Source organism: Oratosquilla oratoria, chromosome 25, assembly GCF_046742065.1.
Source record: "Oratosquilla oratoria isolate Oo_2021 chromosome 25, ASM4674206v1, whole genome shotgun sequence".
Lineage (NCBI taxonomy): Eukaryota > Metazoa > Arthropoda > Malacostraca > Stomatopoda > Squillidae > Oratosquilla > Oratosquilla oratoria.
In genome coordinates this window covers 14,360,911-14,383,015 of record NC_134801.1, presented here as the reverse complement: position 1 = coordinate 14,383,015, position 22,105 = coordinate 14,360,911, and the positions used below count along the sequence as shown (strand labels likewise).

At 39.9% G+C, this 22,105-nt stretch overlaps 2 protein-coding genes across 5 annotated transcripts in view; both read right to left on the bottom strand.

Moving 5' to 3' along the window:
* Positions 1-939: 939 nt before the first annotated feature.
* LOC143038827 (uncharacterized) lies at positions 940-10,745 on the bottom strand. Of its 4 annotated transcripts, none has more exons than XM_076208421.1 (9): positions 9,088-10,598; positions 8,848-8,916; positions 8,251-8,361; positions 8,005-8,077; positions 7,761-7,830; positions 7,554-7,614; positions 7,307-7,370; positions 7,013-7,110; positions 940-6,840 (listed from the first exon to the last, which is right to left on the bottom strand). In XM_076208421.1, the coding sequence occupies exon 9, from the start codon at positions 2,744-2,746 to the stop codon at positions 2,246-2,248; it is 501 nt and encodes a 166-aa protein (XP_076064536.1). In that variant the 5' UTR covers positions 2,747-6,840; positions 7,013-7,110; positions 7,307-7,370; positions 7,554-7,614; positions 7,761-7,830; positions 8,005-8,077; positions 8,251-8,361; positions 8,848-8,916; positions 9,088-10,598; the 3' UTR covers positions 940-2,245. The 4 variants fall into 4 exon arrangements, with proteins under 4 accessions (XP_076064536.1, XP_076064538.1, XP_076064537.1 ...); XM_076208423.1 differs by having other exon boundaries at positions 6,676-6,840; positions 7,013-7,124; positions 7,309-7,370; positions 9,088-10,745; XM_076208422.1 differs by having other exon boundaries at positions 6,676-6,840; positions 9,088-10,744.
* RpL24 (ribosomal protein L24) overlaps positions 10,745-22,105 on the bottom strand; it is a 47,388-nt gene continuing 36,027 nt past the window's right edge. Inside the window, exons 4-7 of the mRNA XM_076208425.1 lie at positions 16,819-16,932; positions 11,722-11,769; positions 11,014-11,080; positions 10,745-10,849 (exon numbers count right to left, since the gene is read on the bottom strand). Coding sequence (XP_076064540.1) covers positions 10,769-10,849; positions 11,014-11,080; positions 11,722-11,769; positions 16,819-16,932 — 310 coding nt within the window. The 3' untranslated portion in view covers positions 10,745-10,768. The remainder of the gene's footprint in view (positions 10,850-11,013; positions 11,081-11,721; positions 11,770-16,818; positions 16,933-22,105) is intronic.

Below are 22,105 nucleotides of genomic sequence, written 5' to 3'. Positions count from 1 at the left end.
TTATTCCATTCATTAACTACACGGTTGGCAAAGTTGTTTCTACCTACTTCCAAATTCAATCTATTTCCGGACAGTTTGAGACCATTGTTTCGTCTGATTCTCATTCAATGTGAAAATTTTGTCACTTTTGATATTGTCAATTCCCATTAGAATTTTAAACACCTGTATCAAGTCACCTCTGAGTCTACGCTTTTTTAGGGAAAACAGATTCATGTGTTTTAGTCAATTTTCGTATGATTTATTTTTAATATTTAGAATCAGTTTTGTGGCTCGCCGTTGTACTTTTTCCAGTCTGTCAATGTCTTTAATGAGATTCGGTGACCATACAGAAACAGCATATTCCAAATGTGGACGAACTAACGATTTATATAGCTTGTTAATGAGTGATGGACTTTTGAAATCAAAAGATCGCACAATCAGTCCTAGAATATTATTTGCTTTCTCAGAGGCTGAAATACACTGCTTGGATGATTTGAGGTCGTTACTGATAATTACGCCGAGATCTTTTTCACTATCCACTTTTGTAAACGAATTTCCAAATAACTTGTAATCGTACTTAGTTATTTTTACCTTTGTGCATTACCTTGTGTTAAATTTCATTAGCCACTTTTCAGACCATTGCTGTAATTTATCTAAATCTTCTTGAATATCTAATTGGTTTAAGTGATCATTTGCCATTCTGCACAGTTTTGTATGAACAGCAAATTTGGAAACAGTAGATTTTAGTCCATGGTCTATTTCTGCATTAGTTCATCCACATTTAGAATATGCTGTTTCTGTATGGTTATGAAATCTCATTAAAGACATATGACAGATTGGAAAAAGTACAACGGCGAGCCACAAAACTAATTCCAAATATAAAAAATAAATCATACAAAAATCGACTAAAACATATGAATCTGTTTCCCTTAAAAAATCAGATAGATAAAGATAGATAGATAGATAGACTTTATTTGGCAATAAATCAATGTACATGAAGTGCAAATAATGACAAGAACACATAGTTCGAAATAATAAATGTAAATTGCCGAGGATAACACAAAAAGCATGAACGCTTATTTCCATTGTGGTCCTCATCAGTTTATTTTTCTACATTAAGTCACACGGACAAACATACATAGGGGGTTGAGGGGACCAGAGACACTCATGAGTAATACCAGTCAGTACACATATGACACAAACATTGTTATAGTTTTGCTAATATTACTGAAATGTTTGTACACATAGGAACATCGAGTCCAAATATTTGAGCACCATCCAAAAGGAACATTGCATTAAGCAAAGGAACAACAAAATAATGTTAAACTGTAACAAAACAGTATGAGTGAGTACTATATCGGAGTAGTACCATTAATAATATACTGCATTTTTCTACATCTGTATCAACATGTATGAGTGAGTACTATATCAGAGTAGGACCATTAATGATATACTACAATATTCTACATCTGTAACAACATGTAGTTATAGCGAATCCTACACTGCAGCTAGGGTCACCTATTAATTAAATCTAACATTTAACCTGAATCTCAGGAAGGAGTGGGCAATTACTATGAGTAGTACATTATAACCTGAAGCACCAGAGGTAGGGTACAGGGGACCAGTACTCGAATGAGTAAAACAACAAGGAGAATGAGGAAAAAGGTCAGATCATAACTGTTCTCGGAACCTACCTGAGACATATGCCATATTATGACTGGCAAAACAAAGGTGGAAACCAATTTGTAAACATCAATCATTGTTATGCTGAACTAAACTTCTGAAAAAAGGGGGGAGGGGAGGTCAGAAACAGTTATGAGTGAACGCAGATATGGATGGTATTACTCATGGAATCAGGTATCCCTCACTAAGCTAGTAGTACACAAAATCAAGGCTGTTCTCTGTCCATAGCTGAGACATATAGTAACCCTTGACTTTTTTCTTGAAGGTAACCTTGCTATTTGTCTTCTTAATGGACACAGGTAGCGAGTTCCATAGTTGAGCACCTGTGAAGTGAAAACTGTTTTTGGTGAAGGGACCTGCATGAGTTACAATAAGAGACTCCTGACTGTTCCGGGTTCAGTTCTCAGCCGATAATGTAAAATTACAGCTCACATATGAGGGAGCAGAATTATGAATGACATTGTAAACCTGGTTTAGTTTCAGCTGCTGGACACGATATTTTACAGGTAACATTCCTACCTTGCTAAATTCTTCAATACCAATATGACTACGTTGAGGTAGGTTTAGTATGAATCTGATTATCTTATTCTGTGTAACCTGTAGCCGGGACTGGTTTTTTTCTGCTCAGACTACTGTACCAAGAGCTACAAGCGTAATCAAAGTGATGTTGTAAAAAGGCTGAGACCAGAAGCTTCTTTGTTTCCAGATCAAAATTTCTGGCTTTTCTGTACAAAAATTTTACTTTATGTGAACACTTGGAAACAATTTTATCTGTTATAGCATTCCCTGAGAGGGACTGATCTAAGGGTATTCCAAGATAGGTTACCTCTTGTTTTGACTCCAAGACATGAACCCCACATCTGACCTGTACATCGCTGCGTTTCCTGAGGTTGGGTTTGGATGCGAAGACAATACTTTCCGTTTTACCGAGGTGTAAGGACAGCCTATTATCTATGAGCCAGTCCTGGACCGATGACAGTTCGACACTCAGTTTCTCCTCTACTTCAACTGGGTCCCTACCGGAGACAATTAGAGCGGAGTCGTCTGCAAATAGCAGTAACTTACACTTCACCGCACCTGGCATGTCGTTAATATGGATCAGGAACAGTAGCGGTCCTAGAATTGAACCTTGTGGTACACCACAAGTTATCTCTCTGTCATCTGAGCGGGCTTCATTTACCTGTACTAGTTGATTGCGACCTGTAAGGTAGGACTTGAACCAGCCAATATTCGCCACTCCTAATGCCTGAAGTTTTTTTTAATAAAATATCATGGTCCACTGTATCAAATGCCTTTTGAAGATCTAACAAGACTAAACCCGTGTAATTACCTCTGTCGCATTCCTGTTTTATCAGATCATAAAGGTATATTAAGCTGGTGTCTGTTGAGTAGTTCGTTCTAAAACCAGATTGCATACCGTATAGTAGATTACGTTTCCTGAGGTAGGTATCTACCTGATTGTATACGGTACATTCCAAGACCTTCGAAATAATACCTAGAATTGAAACAGGCCTGTAGTTACCTGCCTCAGTTTTTGCGTTTTTCTTGTAAAGAGGTGTTACCCGAGCCCTTTTCATGTCGCTTGGGATAAATCCTGAACCAATAGACAAATTTATTATGTGGGTTATTGGGGGAGATAGGGTTGATGAAAGAATATTAGGATGGTTTGGACACATGGAAAGAATGAGTGAAGAAAGACTAGTAAAAGAGGTATGGAAGGCAGATGTGGAGGGAGTGAACATGAGGGGATGTCCTAGGATGAGGTGGATGGATGGGGTGAAGGGGGCTTTGGGGAAGAGGGGAATGTCTGTTGAGGAAGGAAGGGAGGGGAAGGAAGGGAGGGGACGGAAGACAGAGGTGAGTGGAGAATGGTTGTATATGGATGATGTTGTGATTGCATGAGGAGGAATGGGCAGGGGGGTGGGGGGTGGGGTACTATGCGAGAGTAAATTTTGACGCAGCCCGAAGGGATTTTCTCCCCGTCCTCTCATTTTATGCAATGGGGGGGACGGAGAGGGGGGGTCGCCGATTTAATGAAGCGGCCTTGCTGTGGATGTGCTGTCTTGCAACACTGCTTCTGACCCAGGGCAGTGGACAAGGTGCAGGGATGACCCGTCATCCAGGAGGTGCTCAGATAGGAGATAGGAGGGAGGGTGGAGGGGTGTGGAGTGTATTCAGGGATGGAATGGGTGGAAATTATTTTATGCCTTTCCCTTTTTGGCTACCTCCCTTGTAAGGAGGAAAAAGCCTTGGTATATGTATGTTTTTTGGCTACCTCCCTTGTAAGGGGGAAAAAGCCTTTGGTATAAATATAATGTTAGTTTTAATATATGCTATTTTACATGTGTTAGTCCCTGTCTGGGGTATTGGCTGCATGTCACAGCAGCTCAGTAGTATGCAGCTGATACACTATGGACCAGATCCACACATCATTTTGTCTGATTGAGGAAATATGTTCATAGAGAAATGATACTATTATAATGTGGCTGTTCCCCCACCCATTGTTACTGTCCTGTACCATTTCTCTGAACATTCACTTCCTTCTATTGCCTAATCCTGTGGTTGGGGAAAAGAATATTGCTACCAGATCTTCCCACTTGAGGTGTACGAGGCTACAAAAAAACAGTACGGGGATAGGATTGGCATCTTCCCTGTAGCCCCAATGGGGACAAAAAAAAACTGATGAGTGAGGAATAAGAAGAAACGAGGAAATGTGAGGTGAAGGCACTTAAAATGACAAGAACAGGTAAGCCACCTGGGTTGGATGGATGTCATGCAGAATGTCTAAAAAAGAAAGAGGTACAGTGATGGTGGACCGGCTGATGAGGTTATTTAATGGTTGTTTAAGAGAGGAGGATAGAGTGCTGGAAGACTGGGGGGAGTGCCTGTAGAGTTTCACTTTACAAAGGAAAAGGGGACAAATACGAGTGTAGTAGTTCCAAAGGAGTCAGCTTGTTGAGTGTAGTTGGGAAGGCTTATGGGAGGATTAGGAGGGGAACAGTGTGGGTTTAGGAGGGGAACAGTGTGGGTTTAGGAGGGGAACAGTGTGGGTTTAGGAGGGGAACAGTGTGGGTTTAGGAGGGGAACAGTGTGGGTTTAGGAGGGGAACAGTGTGGGATTAGGAGGGGAACAGTGTGGGTTTAGGAGGGGAACAGTGTGGGTTTAGGAGGGGAACAGTGTGGGATTAGGAGGGGAACAGTGTGGGTTTAGGAGGGGAACAGTGTGGGTTTAGGAGGGGAACAGTGTGGGTTTAGGAGGGGAACAGTGTGGGTTTAGGAGGGGAACAGTGTGGGTTTAGGAGGGGAACAGTGTGGGTTTAGGAGGGGAACAGTGTGGGTTTAGGACAGGTAGGTGTTGTATGGATCAGATTTTTGTGGTAAGACATACGAAAGCTTTAGGAAAAGGTAAGGATGTTTTTTAGGCCTTTATGGATTTGGAAAAGGCGTATGACAGGGTTGACAGGAAGGCACTGAGGGAGGTATTGCAGATATATGGGATAGGAATGAAGCTTTTAAGGGAAGTTTTGTGTTAGGGGGTGGAATGTGATATGGATGGAATGGGTGGGAGTGTTTTTGGTGACTTTTTTGGCTACCTCCCTTGTGAGGGGGAAAAAAAAGCCTTTGGTACATGTATGTAGAAATTGAGCGAGTGGTTTGAGGTAAAGGTGGGACTTTGTCAGGGATGTGTTATGTCGCCCTGGCTGTTCAATTTATACATGGATGAGGTAAAGCAAGGGTAGTGGGTCAGGGATTGGAGATGGTTAAAGAAAATTGAGAAAAGCGGGACATAAGCCAGTTGTTGTTTGCTGATGACAGTGCACTTGTAGCAGGATCAGAGGGATTGAGGAAGTTGGTGACAGAGTTTGGGAAGGTGTGCCAAAGAAGGAAATTGAAGATAAGTGGGTAAAAGTAAGGTGATGAGATGTACAAGGGGAGAAAGTGGCAGCAGACTGGAAGTATTAAAGGAGAGACTGGAGATAGTGCATAGTTTCGGATACTTGGGTGTGAATGTGGTGTGAAAAAGAGTGGAGGTAGAATGTAGATTGAGAGAAGCAAGTAAATGGCTTGGGGGGGATTGAAAAGTGTAGTGAGAGATGTACATTTGGGAATGGATAACAGGAAATTCCATGAAGGAGTGATTGTGCCGACAGCACTGTATGAGGCAGAAACATAAGAGAGGAGTTTGAATGTGTTTGAGATGAGGTGCCCGAGAGGTATGACAGGGGTTACGAGGCTGAATAGAATGAGAAACGTGGTGAGGAGAATAGGGGTGGAAAGGGAGATAGGGTTGATGAAAGAGTATTGTGATGGTTTGGACACATGTTAAGAATTAGTGAAGAAAGATTAATAAAAGAGGTGTGGAAGGAGTGAACACGAAAGGGCGACCAAGAACAAGATGGACGGATAGGGTAAAAGGGGCTTTTAGTTAAGTGGATAATGTCTGTTGCGGAAGGACAGGAGAAAACAGAAGATTGGGGTGATGGAGACTGGTCATGTATGGGTGAGGCTGTGATGCATGAATGGGAGTTGGTGGGGGATGATGGAGTATGAAAATCTACATCAGATAGTATTTCTCCCACTGTTCTCCATTTCTGCATGAGGGGGCAGTAACGGATTTAATGAAGCAGCCTTGCTGTGGATATGCTGTCTTGCGGCACTGATTCTGACCCAGGGCAGCGAGATGCAGGGATGACCTGTCATCCAGGAAGAAAGATTAGAGGAAGGTTAGGGGGTGGATAGGAGTGGAGTATGTGAACAGGCTTGAGTTTTCTTTGGTTACAAACATTCTGGATGAATTATCTTGACAGCTGTAACTTTATATTTCTAATGTGCATATTGTGATGCAGGATTGTATATCAGGCAGCTAATACGCACATAAATATTCAACTTGTATTGATGGGTCATCCCTGTCCTGCACCCACTGCCAGGGTCAGTAGCAAAACAGCAAGATACAGCACTTCATTTGCACAGTGACTTCACTCCTTGTCTTGGTATAAATAAATTCACTGTGAAGTCACCTTATGGATTTTATTGTAGTCAACATTTTTTTTATTGCAAAGGCAACAGCTAGTCACAACCTCAAATGACGAATGACAATTGCAGGAATGAAGTCGCACCACCAGCCCACTCCTTTGCTGAATATGCAACCTCCACTGGCTCTTGCAGCAATCCTACAACCCTGAAAAACAATCGTACAATTCTAATCTTTTTTTTATTAATAAACCTGTCCATTTCAATTGCAAACACATTTATCAGAAAAATTATACAGCCAGGAAATATTTTCATATACTTCAACCGGTAATTCCAATCATCATGATGCTTAAGGTCGGCAAACAATTGTACACACTTACCGCTCATTTCTTGGATCAACATTGTTCCCAGTCCCTTCCTCTTCTACAAAGTAGGCCCATTTCTTTGTTGACCTTGACCCATGTACTCAAGCTGTTCTCTTGCAGAAAGTCAACAAACCAGAGAAAACTAGTTAATTTGAATATGCATATTAATGAACCTGCTAAATTCCATATCATACCAAAAGAACACTTATCAGAGAAATTATACAGCCAGGAATTATTTTCACACATTTCAACCGGTAATTCCAATCATCACACAATGGCTAACGAGAGCAAATAATTCTGCATTCTTACCATGCACTTCTTCTTTGGCCAGTTTCTTCTTCTACAGTCGGAATATTTCTTTGTTGCAAGAAGTCTATAAACCCAGGAAAATTAATTACTCAATTTGAAAATGCAAGTTAATGAATCTGCTAAATTCCATACCAAAAGAACACTTATCAGAGAAATTATACAGCCAGGAAATATTTTCATTCATTTCAACCGGTAATTCCAATCATCACACAATGGCTAATGAGAGCAAATAATTCTAAAGTCTTACCATGCACTTCTTGGACCAGTTTCTTCTTCTACAGTCGGAATATTTCTTTGATGTAGGAAATCTGTAAACCCAGGAAAATTAGTTACTCAATTTGAAAATGCAAGTTAATGAAAAATTATACAGCCAGGAAATATTTTCATTCATTTCAACCGGTAATTCCAATCATCACACAATGGCTAATGGGAGCAAATAATTCTGCAGTCTTACCATGCACTTCTTTGGCCAGTTTCTTCTTCTACAGTCGGAATATTTCTTTGTTGCAAGAAATCTATAAACCCTGGAAAATTAATTACTCAATTTGAAAATGAAAGTTAATGAACCTGCTAAATTCCATACCAAAAGAACACTTATCAGAGAAATTATACAGCCAGGAAATATTTTCATACATTTCAACCGGTAATTCCAATCATCACACAATGGCTAATAAGAGCAAATAATTCTGCAGTCTTACCATGCACTTTTTCTTGGACCAGTTTCTTCTTCTACAGTCGGAATATTTCTGTGTCGCAGGAAATCTATAAACCCTGGAAAATTAAGTCTCAATTTGAAAATGCAAGTTAATGAATCTGCCTATTTCAGTATCAAGAGAACACTTCAGAAAAATTAAACAGCCAGGAAATATTTTCACACATTTCAACCGGTAATTCCAATCATCATACAATGCCAAACACAAGCAAAAAATTCTGCATAGTTTTACCATGCACTTCTTCTTCTTCATCTATCTTCTTCTTCATCTACAGTTGGAATATATCTTCGTTGACTTTGAATGATACACCCAAGCTATGTGGAGACTTCTCTTGCAGGATCTCTACAAACCAGAGAAAAGCAGTTACTCAATTTGAAAATGCAAATTAATAGATCTGCCGATTATGCAGAAAGGAATGTTTATAAAGAAAAAAATATACATTTACCAAGGACTTTTCCCCCTTACTAGGAGGGGGTAGCCAGAAGTCAGAAGCACATTCCATTCCCACCCATTACAGACTGAAATGTGAAAAATATTTCCTAATTTTCCAACCATGCATTTGGATGTGGTGCAGATGGGAGTAAAAGGGAACAGATGGGCAGTATGTTTGCAAGAAGAAAGATGGATGTGCTGGTATTGCATGAAACAAAGTTGAAATTGGGGGCAAGTGTGAGTTTGGGAGTGTAGTTGGGAGTGTAGTTGGGAGGATCTCGGGAGTGAAGAGAGGACAAGGTAGAGAAGGGGTGGCTATACTAGTAAGTGAAGAGATAGGTAAGGGTGATGTGGAAGGAGTGAATGCCTAATGTAAGCAAATAATTCTACACTTACCATGCATTTCTTCTTGGATCTTTTACATCAGCCCATTTCTGAATTTGCTACATGGTGGCTGTTCTCTTGCTGGAAATAAAACCAGAGAAAACTAGTTACTCAATTTAAAAATGCAAAATTAATCTGCCTATATCTTATCTTAGAAAAATTATATAGCCAAGAAATATTTTCACACATGTCAATAATTAATTCCAATCATCACAAGATGCCTAAAGTGAGCAAACAATTTTGCACTCTTACCATGCATTTCTTCTTGGCTTAATGTGCAGACTTCTAGTTGGGATCTACATTGTATGTTTGGCGAGGCAAACTAGGTGAAAGTCCATTTGTTTCAACATCTGTCTCCTCTCCTTTACAAACCTGAAACAACCTCCACAAAGACTGGCTAGCAACCCCCACCATACTCTTCCTCTCTTACATCCCATGTTTTGGCACCATGCAGTGGTGTCAGCACAATCACCCCTTCATACAATCTCCTCTTAGCATCTATTCCCCAATGTCTATTTCGCATTACACTTTTTAATCACCCAAGGCATTTAATCGCTTCTCTCAATCTATATTCCACCTCCACCTGATCTCCCTTTCACCCCACATTTGCCCTAATTATTGAAAGCCATTTGATTGATTTGGTTTTACACTACAAAATCCTCCTTATCAAGAGGCTAAGACCATGCCCTTTACAGAGGACTTTCTAGTGTGGAATTTGATGAACCATACCCTTGAACTTCAACTCTCCTGCGGCAGGACTCGAACCACCAGAGCCCTGCTGCAATTTTAGATACGTCCCACTTCCTGGATCAATGTTAGATTTCTTTATAACTCTGAATTGTGCAACCCAGCAATGTGGTTGCTGTTCTCTTGCAAGAAATGTACCTGAGAAAACAATTACTAAATTTAAAAAATTAATAAAACTGCCCATTTCAATGGAGTTTCAGAAAAATTATCCAGACATGAAATGTTTTCACTTACTTCAACCAGTAATTCCAGTCATCACATTATGCTCAATACGTGCAATTTCAATCTCATCAAAGTTTCTTCTTGTATGACTTAGTTCCCAGTTTCTTTCCTTGCTACCAAGAAAACAACACAAGAATACAAATATTCATATAAAAAAACTCAAACAAATATCACATGGAATATGTGAGAAATGAAATGGGTGGGAGTGATTTCTATGCCTTTTTCTTTTTGGCTACCCCCCGTGTAAGGGGAAGCCTTTGGATATATATAACATTTTTTTCCCTTTAAAATTAGTGGCAAGGGTACACCAAGAGACTTGTAGCTGTGGCCAAAGTTACCACCTATGTACCATCAACAAAGGTAGCGAGATGTAGCCATGGGTGTCCGATTTAATGGGAAATCTTCCTGTATTTGGGGGCTACACTTTATGCAAGCAGAAGCAGATCAATATGTTAGAGGTATCCAAACATCTGGGGGAATAATTGACAGCTAAATGTAAGCTCATTTTGTCAGACTTACAGTTAATGATTCTCCCCCATTCTTCTTAACCAGAGTAATGTTGGCTTGCAATACAGTGACACTTTTCAACTCTGGGTGAAATACAAAGTCAGACCATCAAGTACAGCACAAATACAAATTAAAAACTGTACAAGAAATGATTGTGCTATCTGCAGTATGGACCACTTGGTAGACTTGAAACTCCCAGGCACCAGAACTTTACCAGTGGCCTTCAGGTAAGTGACAACATCCTCCAATTGGGACCATAAGTCACTCAGGGAAGATATTTTACATCATTGTCTAAGGATTATCACTGTGTGGCACTATAGCACAAGGTGTTAAATTTTGTGTGGTATACAGTAACCAGCATTAAATAAAACTGTTCCATAGCACTTATGGACAAAATCACACTATAAGAGATGTTTTAGATAAAATAAAAAGCTTTCATTCTTAGCATTCATTTTATTCAACGGCGAGAACTGTGGCTCGGCCGTCCAGCCTTTGGCATGTTCTTAGCAATCTTTGCTGCTGGTTGTTTTGCTTTGCCCTGCAACATGAGAACACATTATGAAATACATGGGTCATCATTCCCAATATGGATGTAAATCACAGAATTCAGTGAAATTTTTAAATCACAACCTTTCATTGGATTGACAGATATTGTATCATCATGATTCAATAGAATATCACTAATTGGGTAGTTTTACATACTTTGGCTGCGGTAGGTGCTGTAGCCTTCTTTTTCTCCTTGGCAGCCTTCGTCTTTTCCTTGGCAGCCCTGACCAATTCAAATTAGTTTTAAAAAAATGACAATCGACAATTTTTTTCATTAAACTATAAGTTAGCTCAACAACAATTTTAGAGTGGTTCCCAGATTCCCAGTTTATCATTCCAACACTAATTTCCCCATTATCTTTGGTACAGCTACGATTCATAAAAACGACAAAACTGGATGATTCACTTTGAAATGAAACTGAAAGTTTCCCACAACAGTAATCTGCACACACAGCTAGCCTATTATAATTATTTGGCAGTCAAATTCTCACACACAGCATCAGATGTCATAAAATATAGTCACTACTGCATTACTTGTTCTCTTTCACTCTGAGTAATAATAAACCCAGAAAATGTGATCAAATCTGTTCAAAGAATTCAGGGGTGACTATGCTACTACAAAATAAATATCATCAAATATAATCAAGATGCCAACGCCAGCAGCCTTGTATACCCACTTGCTCCTCATGATGCCTACGTATGCATTGTTGTATCAGAGGTTAAGGATCCCCTAAACTAGTTCTAGAGTCAAGATTTGACAGCCAACCCCCTTATTTGTCCTTTCTTACAATGAATTGCTAAACGAAACTTTATCAAACATAAGCAATCAATATTGGCGTGTAAACACACTGTAAGGTATCCTACCTTATAGCTTGTTCTCTCTGAGCCTTTCTGACTTCAGGTTTCATGTTCCTGTAATGAAGAAATTATACTGAGACAATGCAATAATAAAAAATACCTTGGCAATGGGGGATAGAGATAGCCTAGCAAAGCATGAAAGACATTCTGGGGGTATATGTTACTCATGAATAAGTGAACAAAGACAATGCTGTGTCTAGATGCAATGCCTCTAATCCAAGTGTGGTGGAGGGGTGGGATGACACTTTAGGCATGAGGAGTTAAGATGGGAGGGCCAACAAATGGGGTTATTGGATGAATGTAGGATTGGTGTATACCCGGATTCTGCTAAAAAATTTAATTGTGGGGAAAGAGCCAACCATTGAGGCAATCATCCTGTTGACTTTAATCATGTTAGCCCATGACTTTGTTTACTGCCAAAAATTTCCACACCAAGTATCAAACCCCACCCCTGGTTAATTTCCCTTCAAATCCCTTTGAGTCTATTTTGTTGTTGTTGTTGTCGTCGTTCCCTAGACTGTCTGTCCGAGCAGTCCCATCTCCCCAAGGAATGCCATAGCCGAAACTGGGTTTTCCCACAAATCCTTTATAGAGCGTATGTTGTGTTGTTTGCGTGCATGATTGTGTATAATGCAGTCTTCCATTATGTGTTGTATGGTATGGGGTGAAGTGTTACATCCTGGGCAGCTGTTCACAACGCGGTCATCCAGCCTCTTCTGGTAGCTTAGAAGTGCTGGGTGGTGACCGCACCGCAGTCTGGCCAAGTGGACTCTATTTTGTTGTTGGCATGTGTGATTTTGTGCAATGCAGTCTTCCATAATGTGTTGTACGGTATATCGTGAAGTGTTACAGTCTGGACAGTTATCTGTGATGTGGTCATTCAACCTCTTCTGGTAGCCTCTAAGCTATTAGAATGGCTTTGCCATAAAGAACTGGGAGGGAGAAATATATATATATATATATATATATATATCATATATATATATATATATCTATATATATATATATATATATATAGATACATACATATACATATATATACATATAATAAAACATACATAATAAAATACAATAAAAAACTAAATAAAAATAAATATAAATAAACAATGACACAATAGATGCTACCTCCCTTAGAAGGGGGAAGAAGCCTTGAATCAATTGTTTCCTAGTTTCACCAAGTTGTTGTTGTTGTTGTTGTTGTCGTTCCCTAGACTGTCTGTCCGAGCAGTCCCGTCTCCCCAAGGAAGGCCACAGCCGAAACTGGGTTTTCCCACAAATCCTTTATAGAGTGTATGTTGAGTTGTGTGCGTGCATGATTGTGTATAATGCAGTCTTCCATTATGTGTTGTATGGTATGGGGTGAAGTGTTACATCCTGGGCAGCTGTTCACAACACGGTCGTCCAGCCTCTTCTGGTAGCTTAGAAGTGCCGGGTGGTGACCGCATCGCAGTCTGGCCAAGTGGACTCTGTCCTTTCGTGGGAGAGAGGATTCAGAAGGGTGGATATCAGGGGGTCTGGCATGCAGCAGTGTGTTGTCTTTCAGTGTGTTAATGGAGCGGTGAGTGATATGATTATGAATATACGCAGATGGCACCGATCCCCAAGTTTCACCAAGTAGAAATTCCTGCTATGTCCTTGGAACCTCCCACAGATCTCACTAGGAAGAAACTTGACTGTTGTCCATGTTACATTTATGTGGAACTATTTCTATGTCAACAGTTAAAAACGGTAGGGAGAGGAGTGTGAAAAAAATGCAAAAATATAGTTGAAGTTGATAAAGAGACCCAGTCTGAGTGCCAAGAGGTGAAGGGGGTTGATACATACATATATACAAAGGATTACAAAGGCGGAGCATACCGACAGGTTGGATGCGAAAAAAAATCATAATAATAAAATAATAAATAAAAACTATAATAATGAAATAACAAATAAAATACATAAATAAATGCATAGGTATAGTTAAATAATAAACAAACAGGTAAATAGTAAATAATAATAAATTGACATATAACTAATAATAAATGAAAATCAGAGACAAAAGATAACAAAACAAAAACAAATAATATAAGATAAATTATAATCATTACAGCATTTTACTTAGGTATTTATCTAAATTATTCTTAAAGCTTCGAACTGAAATACATTGCACTACCTGTGCAGGAAGTTTATTCCATTCATTAACTACACGGTTGGCAAAGTTGTTTCTACCCACCTCCAAATTCAATCTATTTCCAGACAGTTTGAGACCATTGTTTCTTGTCTGATTCTCATTCAATGTGAAAATTTGGTCACTTTTGATGTTGCCAATTCCCTTTAAAATCTTAAAGACCTGTATCAAGTCAACTCTAAGTCTACGCTTTTTTAGGGAAAACAGATTCATGATTTAGTCGATTTTCGTAGGATTTATTTTTTATATTTGGAATCAGTTTTGTGGCTCGCCGTTGTACTTTTTCCAGTCTGTCAATGTCTTTAATGAGATTCGGTGACCATATGGAAACAGCATATTCCAAATGTGGACGAAATAACGATTTATATAGCTTGTTAATGAGTGATGGACTTTTGAAATCAAAAGATCGCGCAATCAGTCCCAGAATCTTATTTGCTTTCTCAGAGGCTGAAATACACTGCTTGGATTATTTGAGGTCGTTACTGATAATTACGCCGAGATCTTTTTCACTATCCACTTTTGTTAACGAATTTCCAAATAACTTGTAATCGTACTTACTGTTATTTTTACCTATGTGCATTACCTTGCATTTACTTGTGTTAAATTTCATTAGCCACTTTTCAGATCATTGCTGTAATTGATCTAAATCTTCTTGAATATCTAATTGGTTTGAGTGATCATTTGCCACTCCGCACAGTTTTGTATCGTCAGCAAATTTGGAAACAGTAGATTTTAGTCCATGGTCTATATCATTTATATACAGGGTGTCCCAAAAAATTTGACATCATTTTGCAGGCCAATAATTTTGGCAATTTTCGTTGAAACGACCTCAAATTTTCACAGCTCGCATAGAAACAGTTCAAGATTTTCTGTTTAATGTTTGACATTTATCTCTTTTCAGGTTGAGAAATGCCGTTCACTTCAAAAGAAAAGTCATTTTGCGTGTTGGAATATGCTCAAACACAGTCACCGAAGACCGTGCAGCGTGCCTTCTTTGCAAAATTTGCCAAAAATGCACCAACTAGTAAACTCAAGCAGAGAATCACTGCCGCACTGGAGAATGTTACCAAAGACATGCTGCAGCGTGTTTGGCACAAGTTTGAGTACCCACTTGACGTGTGCAGTCACAGGCGGCGCTCATATTGAACATTTGTGAAATCGGTCATAGAATCTACAAATCTTTGATTTTTTCTTTGAAATGTCAACCAATAAAACTTATGATGTTCAACATAAAGTTTGTGCAGTTTCATTGAGATGCACTGAGTAGTTTTCTAGATATTGGCATTTAAAATGACGTCAAATTTTTTGGAACACCCTGTATTATGAATAGAAGTGGCCCGAGAACAGAACCCTGAGGAACTCCACTTGTAACATATACCAAGCCTTTTTCCCCCTTACAAGGGAGGTAGCCAAAAAGGGAAAGGCATGAAATCATTTCCACCCATTCCATCCCTGAATACACTCCACACCCCTCCACTCTCCCTCTTATCTTAGCACCTCCTGGATGATGGGTCATCCCTGCACTTTGTCCATTGCCCTGGGTCAGAAGCAGTGTCGCAAGACACAGCACATCCACAGCAAGGCTGCTTCATTAAATCGGTGACTCCCCCCTCTCCGTCCCCCCGTGCATAAAGGAGAATACGGGGAGAAATCCCTTCGGGCTGTGTCAAAATTTGCTCACACATACTACCTCACCCCCCATTCCACCTCATGCATCACAACATCATCCATATACAACCATTCTCCATTCACCTGTCTTCTGTCCTCTCCCGTCCTTCCTCAACAGACATTCCCCTCTTCCCCAAAGCCCCCTTCACCCCATCCATCCACCTCATCCTAGGACGTCCCTTCATGTTCACTCCCTCCACATCTGCCTTACATATCTCTTTTACTAGTCTTTCTTCACTTTTTTTTCCATGTGTCCAAACCATCCTAATACTATTTCATCAACCCTATCTCCCAACTCCCTTTCCACCACTGTTCTCCTCCTCACCTCATTTCTCACTCTATCCAGCCTAGTAACCCCCACCATACTTCTCAGACACCTCATCTCAAACACATTCAAACTCCTTTTCTCTTCTTCTCTTATGTTCCACGTTTCTGCCCCATACAGTGCTGTTGGCACAATCACTCCTTCATACAGTCTCCTTTTAGCATCCATTCCCAAATGTCTATTCCTCATTATACTTTTTAATCCACCAAGGCATTTACTCACTTCTCTCAATCTACATTCTACCTCCACCTTTTCCTGCCACATTTGCACCCAAGTATCTAAAACTATCCACTTCCTCCAGTCGCTCTCCCTTAATGCTCATTTCCAGTCTACTGCCACTTTCACCCCTTGTACATCTCATCACCTTACTTTTACCCACATTTATCTTCAGAAGGGGGTTGATGGGTATTGAAAATGGGCCGCTTTGCTGTCCATCTTGCAGGACCACCACATGCAGGCACCCATCACTGATCCCTTGGGAAAGAAGCCTTTAATACCTAGACAGACAGGCTCCTCTTCTATTCTAGCATCAAGATCCCCAATACCACAACATCTATTTTCCTATCAAATCTTTGTATGCACCCTTTTAACTTGTTCCAGTTTTTTATCTATTCAATTTTCTCACTACCAGGACTGTATGTACTCCTAAATGCCATCTCTACCTTTATAACTCCTCCTCCACTCCACCATGGACTTTCTTATCTCATCACTTAATGACAGAGCCATCCATTCCTTCCCTTGACTAGACTACTATCATTCCCGACACCCTCCAAAATGCAAACTCCAATCTCCCTTTCACTTAACTGTCACTGAACACTAACCCATCCATCTTCTAACAAATACATCACAACTTTTTCCCTTTTACTCTCACCTGTATCACAACTATACACAATCAACAAATTTGATTACTGCTTAGTAGTTAAAAGTAAAATATCTATCTTACCTCTTGGCCATAATATCTGTAATAGAAGCTCCAACAATAGCACGTTGGTATTTCTGAGTCCGTCTGGTGCGCTTCTTTGCAGTTTCCTCCTCCAGACCCTTCTTGTGCTTGCGTCTGTAAGAGTAAACATTTTTTTATTGTAGAGATTGCTAGAGAAAATTATGTACAAATCAATAAAAAAAAAAACTTGTATAGGGCTTAAGGCCAAAACAATGCATACACTACATCTATCCAATACCCACTTGTGCCCCTCTAACACCTACAGGATAAAATTCATCCTTGTCCTAGAACACACTGGATTCAAGAAAATTCATCAAAATATAGGAGCTGGTATACAACCATCTTGTTTAAGGACCAGAAAAGAACATCACATGATATTAATTTTACTGACCTACAATTATTCATCCCCTACCACCCCTGGCACAGGGTGGTGGGCTGGAGATGGGGAGGAAAGGGTGGTGGGAGAGGAATGGATTGGAATAGTTCATACATTTTGACTTGGCTACCTCCCTCAATGTTAGAAAAAAACCTTGGTATACAGATGGGTTTTTTTTTTATGCCTGTCCAGTAGTTTGTAGTTTTTAACTTTTACTATCTTGTAAATTAATGTCTGTTGTAAATAAATGTCTGTTGAGGAAGGACGGGAAAGGACAGAAGACAGGGGTGAATGGGGAATGGTTGTATATGGATGATGATGTGATGCACGAGGTGGAATGGGCAGGGGGATGGGGGTGAGGTAGTATGTGCGAGCAAAATTTGACACAACCCGAAGGGATTTCTCCCCGTCTTTTCCTTTTATGCATGGGGGGACGGAGAGGGGGGTCACTTGATTTAATGAAGCAGCCTTGCTGTGGATGTGCTGTGTCTTGCGACACTGTTTCTGACCCAGGGCAGTGGACAAGGTGCAAGGATGACCCGTCATCTAGGAGGTGCCAAGATAAGAGGGAGAGTGGAGGGGTGTGGAGTGTATTCAGGGATGGAATGGGTGGGAATGATTTTATGCCTTTTCCTTTTTGGCTACCTCCCTTGTAAGGGGGAAAAAGCCTTGGTATATGTATGTACTATCTTGTACCACCTCTGCACATAACCTTGCTTGTTGATCTAAATTTAGTTAGTTGAAAGCAATTTTTTTGTAAATGAAAGTTATGGAAAGCTTGAGGTATTGGTGTAGTCATCACTGTTTCAGGTTGCAGGTGAAAACAGGAGGTTATTGCAACAATGTGTAAATTAGATAGTATAGTAGATTGTGTGGTTTTGTAAGGGGAGGGGTATGTGCACCTAGTCATGTTTCTTGTAAACAGATGGTCAAGTTTCATTTTACAATTACAGTGCATGTAGGTGAGATTTGGTGGTTACTTTGGATTATGCCCTCTTGGGAAGGTGAAAAATTTTTGTTTGGGTAAATTTTTTTTGGCAAGTATGTGTGTGTTTAGGGGCAAATTTGGTCAATTAACCTGGTGCTCCTGGTCTTTTTTTTTTTTTTATACTTAGGAAGATGGCAACAATATGGAACTATAAATCACTGGTAAAATATATTGGGGCATCACCTTGGGATTATGAGTGAGGTATTGTGTCCTCTGTGTTATAGTTGCACCTGGACCAATTTGAATCTATGGACAGGTCTATTCAGTCTAGGTACTTTTCTTATACGAGATGGTGTCCTGAGCAGAGGTAATGTGGTTCTTATCTGGTGTGTACGCACCATTAATATACATACATTAAGGGCTTTCCCCCCACCCTTACAAGAGAAGTAACCAAGAGTTAAAAGGCATAATTCCACTCCCATTCACCACCCCTCCTTCATTTCTTGCATTATACCATAAATATTCACATACACAGGCTAATGTATGTACATGCACGACCACAACAATTCTAAAAATAGCCTTCTCTACAGAATAACAACCTTGATTACCATATAACATTACAATAACAAAGTTGTATTTATTACTTTCACACAACATTCACATTCATACACATTAAAACCACTGTATATGTACACACACTTTTCCGATCTTACAAATAAATTAATTTCTAGAATTGTAATTGGTAGTGTGCATATGGCAACTGAGATACTCAATATAACCATGCTTGGATAAATTGGTCCTTTGCTAGGCCTGACAGTGAGTGAACGTACAATGACTGTAATTTAACGGCCTTCCAGAGACCACAGTTTATCACTTACCATTAAATGTTGTAGTTGAGCAGGCGTGACAACATATGGTGGCTACAGTAGTCATTGTGTGAGTATTCCGGTGCATAACTAACTCAACCAGTGTTTCTAAGGTCTACCTCTGCTGCCCCTATATTCTTCAAGCTGCTTAGTATTTAGAACTGTCTCTGCACCTATGCTAACATACGTACTCTGCTGCCTACAGAAAGAGGCACTAATTGGGATAAAATGTATTGATAGAAGAGACCTGATTAAATATGGGAGGACTGAGAGGTCATGGAAGTAAACTAAGAGAGACCACATGTCAAAAGGATGCAAAGAAAGTTTTCCATGTAGATGTATAAATATGCAGAATAGCTTAGATGACATAACCCAAGCTCAAACAATACATGATTTCAAATCTATATCCAAATATAATTGGAAACCAAAGATACTGATGAAGTCGGAACCATACATGATTTGAGTCTAGGAATGTTAAATTTGAAACTTTCTGTCGTCTTTCATATTATTTCTTATATGCTGATCCATATGTGCTCTTTACATGTATGCAGCGATATAGTAATCTTACTCATACTTTAAGTACTTCTTTTGTACACATTTTGGTCCTGTGTTCCCTCATTTTTCATTCTCACCCCATCCACCACAGCCTGACATTCATCTCTTTGTAAGGTAAGTAGACGTTACTTTTGACACCTCCAGGTGGAATACTCCCGCTTCATTAACTTTTGACATGTAAGGGCATACACAATAGATCTGCCTTCTCCAAAAGAGCCCTCACCTATTCTTCCTGCTGACCCAGTCCCATCCACTGTTATGGCTTCTTCTTCATCCCAAACTTCTCCAAATATAAATGCAACTGTGACACTAATGACCAACAATTCCTCATTGCCCTTGTTTAATGGACAGAACATTCACAACTTAATTTTGGGAGTTGATGCCAAGCTCTCATGACGTCAAGTGACCAATGGTCAACCTCAACAACCCACATGCCAGAGATATCCTTCAATCAGATATCTTTGTGACCTAGACATATTCTGCTTCCATAGACCAGTTCAAGAAGTCCTTCAGCATACTTGATCAAGTAGGTTAATTATCCCCATTGTACAATTTATTCCAAATCTTTTAACCACTTTGGTACGATGACTGAGCAGTCTCCCACACACCAACTTCCTCCTTCAGATATCAATACAACATGGACAGTAACTCTACTTCTCCATGCAAGGATGCGTCTTCTCCAAGTTCTTCACTGTCTGCTGTGGACATGTCTTAGTGTCATAACTGGCGTCTTCATTCATTCTAAATCAGCCAAACTGAACCAAGCACCCCCTGAACAACATTAGCATTTCACCAACTGAGGATCCCTCCTCCCCTCTCTTGGATGAACTTTCACTTGACTCAGCCCCAGTCTCTCGAGTGTTAATGCATTCCACATTCATGCAATGCTATTCAGCCCTACAAAGCTGCACCCTTGAGAGTACACACAACTTCACATCCATGTTTTCCAAGCCAGGAAAGGTGACCGTCTGTATGCCAGTAAGCATTCATGTCAAAGGCATTTCTCATTTTCAGCCTCATCACTTCTAAGGTTATATGCATTTGCTTGTTGCCAATAACACTTAATGCTCCCCTCCAACTTGGAAAAGTTCCAACATGGAGAACCAGTTCAGTACTGTTCCAGTTTGTACCACCACTTCTGATGTGCATCCACATGACCCCATCCTTGCATCCCATTTGAACTTGCTTGATTTCCCTGATGCACAAGAAAGCTTGCTTTCCCTTTGCAATGACTTCAGGCAGGTTATTGCTCTCCCAGGTGAACCCCTTGGTGTAACCAATCTCATTCAACATGACACTCCCTTAAACTAAATGCCTACCAATGCTATATTCCTGCATACAAAATGCCTCATAGCAAATGTTAAGTGGTAAACATGCTCACTGATGACATGATTGCTAAGTCATTCTAGAACCTTCAGTTTCAGAAGAGCTTCCCTCTTTTTTGTTCCTAAACCAGATGTTGACTCCAGAGAACTCAATAAATTAAATGTTTCAGATTGCCACATTATCCAAGTCAGGCAAGACTTTAACTCCTTCAGTGAAAACAGTTTTGTTGTTACCACTCTCGACCTCATGTTTTGTTATTTTCAAATCCCCCTTGCTCCTGAATCACATCCTCTCATGGCCTTCAGCACGCCAAACAGACATTTCCAGATCAAAAAAATTAGCCATGGGCCTTGTTTCTGCCCCTTCAGTCTCTACACAACTCATAAAAACCGTATTCACAGGACTGATTGGTGAGAATGTCTTCATTACCTTGATATAGTCATTGCCTTGAAATCTGTCTCAGACCACTTACGGGCATTATAAGCTGTCTTCTCTCAACTGGCAAAGTCAGGACTTAACTGAAGTTAAAGTGTTCCTAGGGCATGTACTCTATGCACATTGTATCCTTACTGCCTGCGACAAGGTCAAAGCAGTCATTCATGTCCTTCAATTTACCTTAGTAGAACACATTTGTGTGTGGCTCTGGTCTGCATTAGCAGCCAGACGTGCGATGTTGCGTCATGATACTCGCATTATACAAAATAAAGTCACTGCTCTACTGCTCGTTCTCTTTCACCCGTGAATTTTGATAACCATAGAAAATATGATGAAGCCAGTTTACAGAGTATGGGGGTCATGCAGGTACGACTACAATAAATATAATCAAGACGCCGACGTCGGCATCCTCGTGTACTCACTTGCTCCTCATGACGCCTACGTAGGCGTCACTGTATGGAAGGGGTTAATGTATATGTACCAACAAATTAACTTTTATCATTGTAATAGCTAGTGTATATATGGCAACTGAGATGATGCCCTCACCATACCCATGCTTGAGTAATTTGGTACTTAGCTAGGCTTTATGGTGTGTGTGTGTACAAAGACTGTATTTAAATGGCCTTCAAGAGACCTGTTTATAATTTACCATCAAATGTAGTTGAACAGTTCCAATAACAACACTTGGCTGCTCCTGGATGATAGGTCATCCTTGCATCTCGCCCAATGAATTGCATTGCAAGATAAACTTGCATTCAGAAATATGGGTATAGATTAGAAAGATGTGAAAGAACGAGTCAC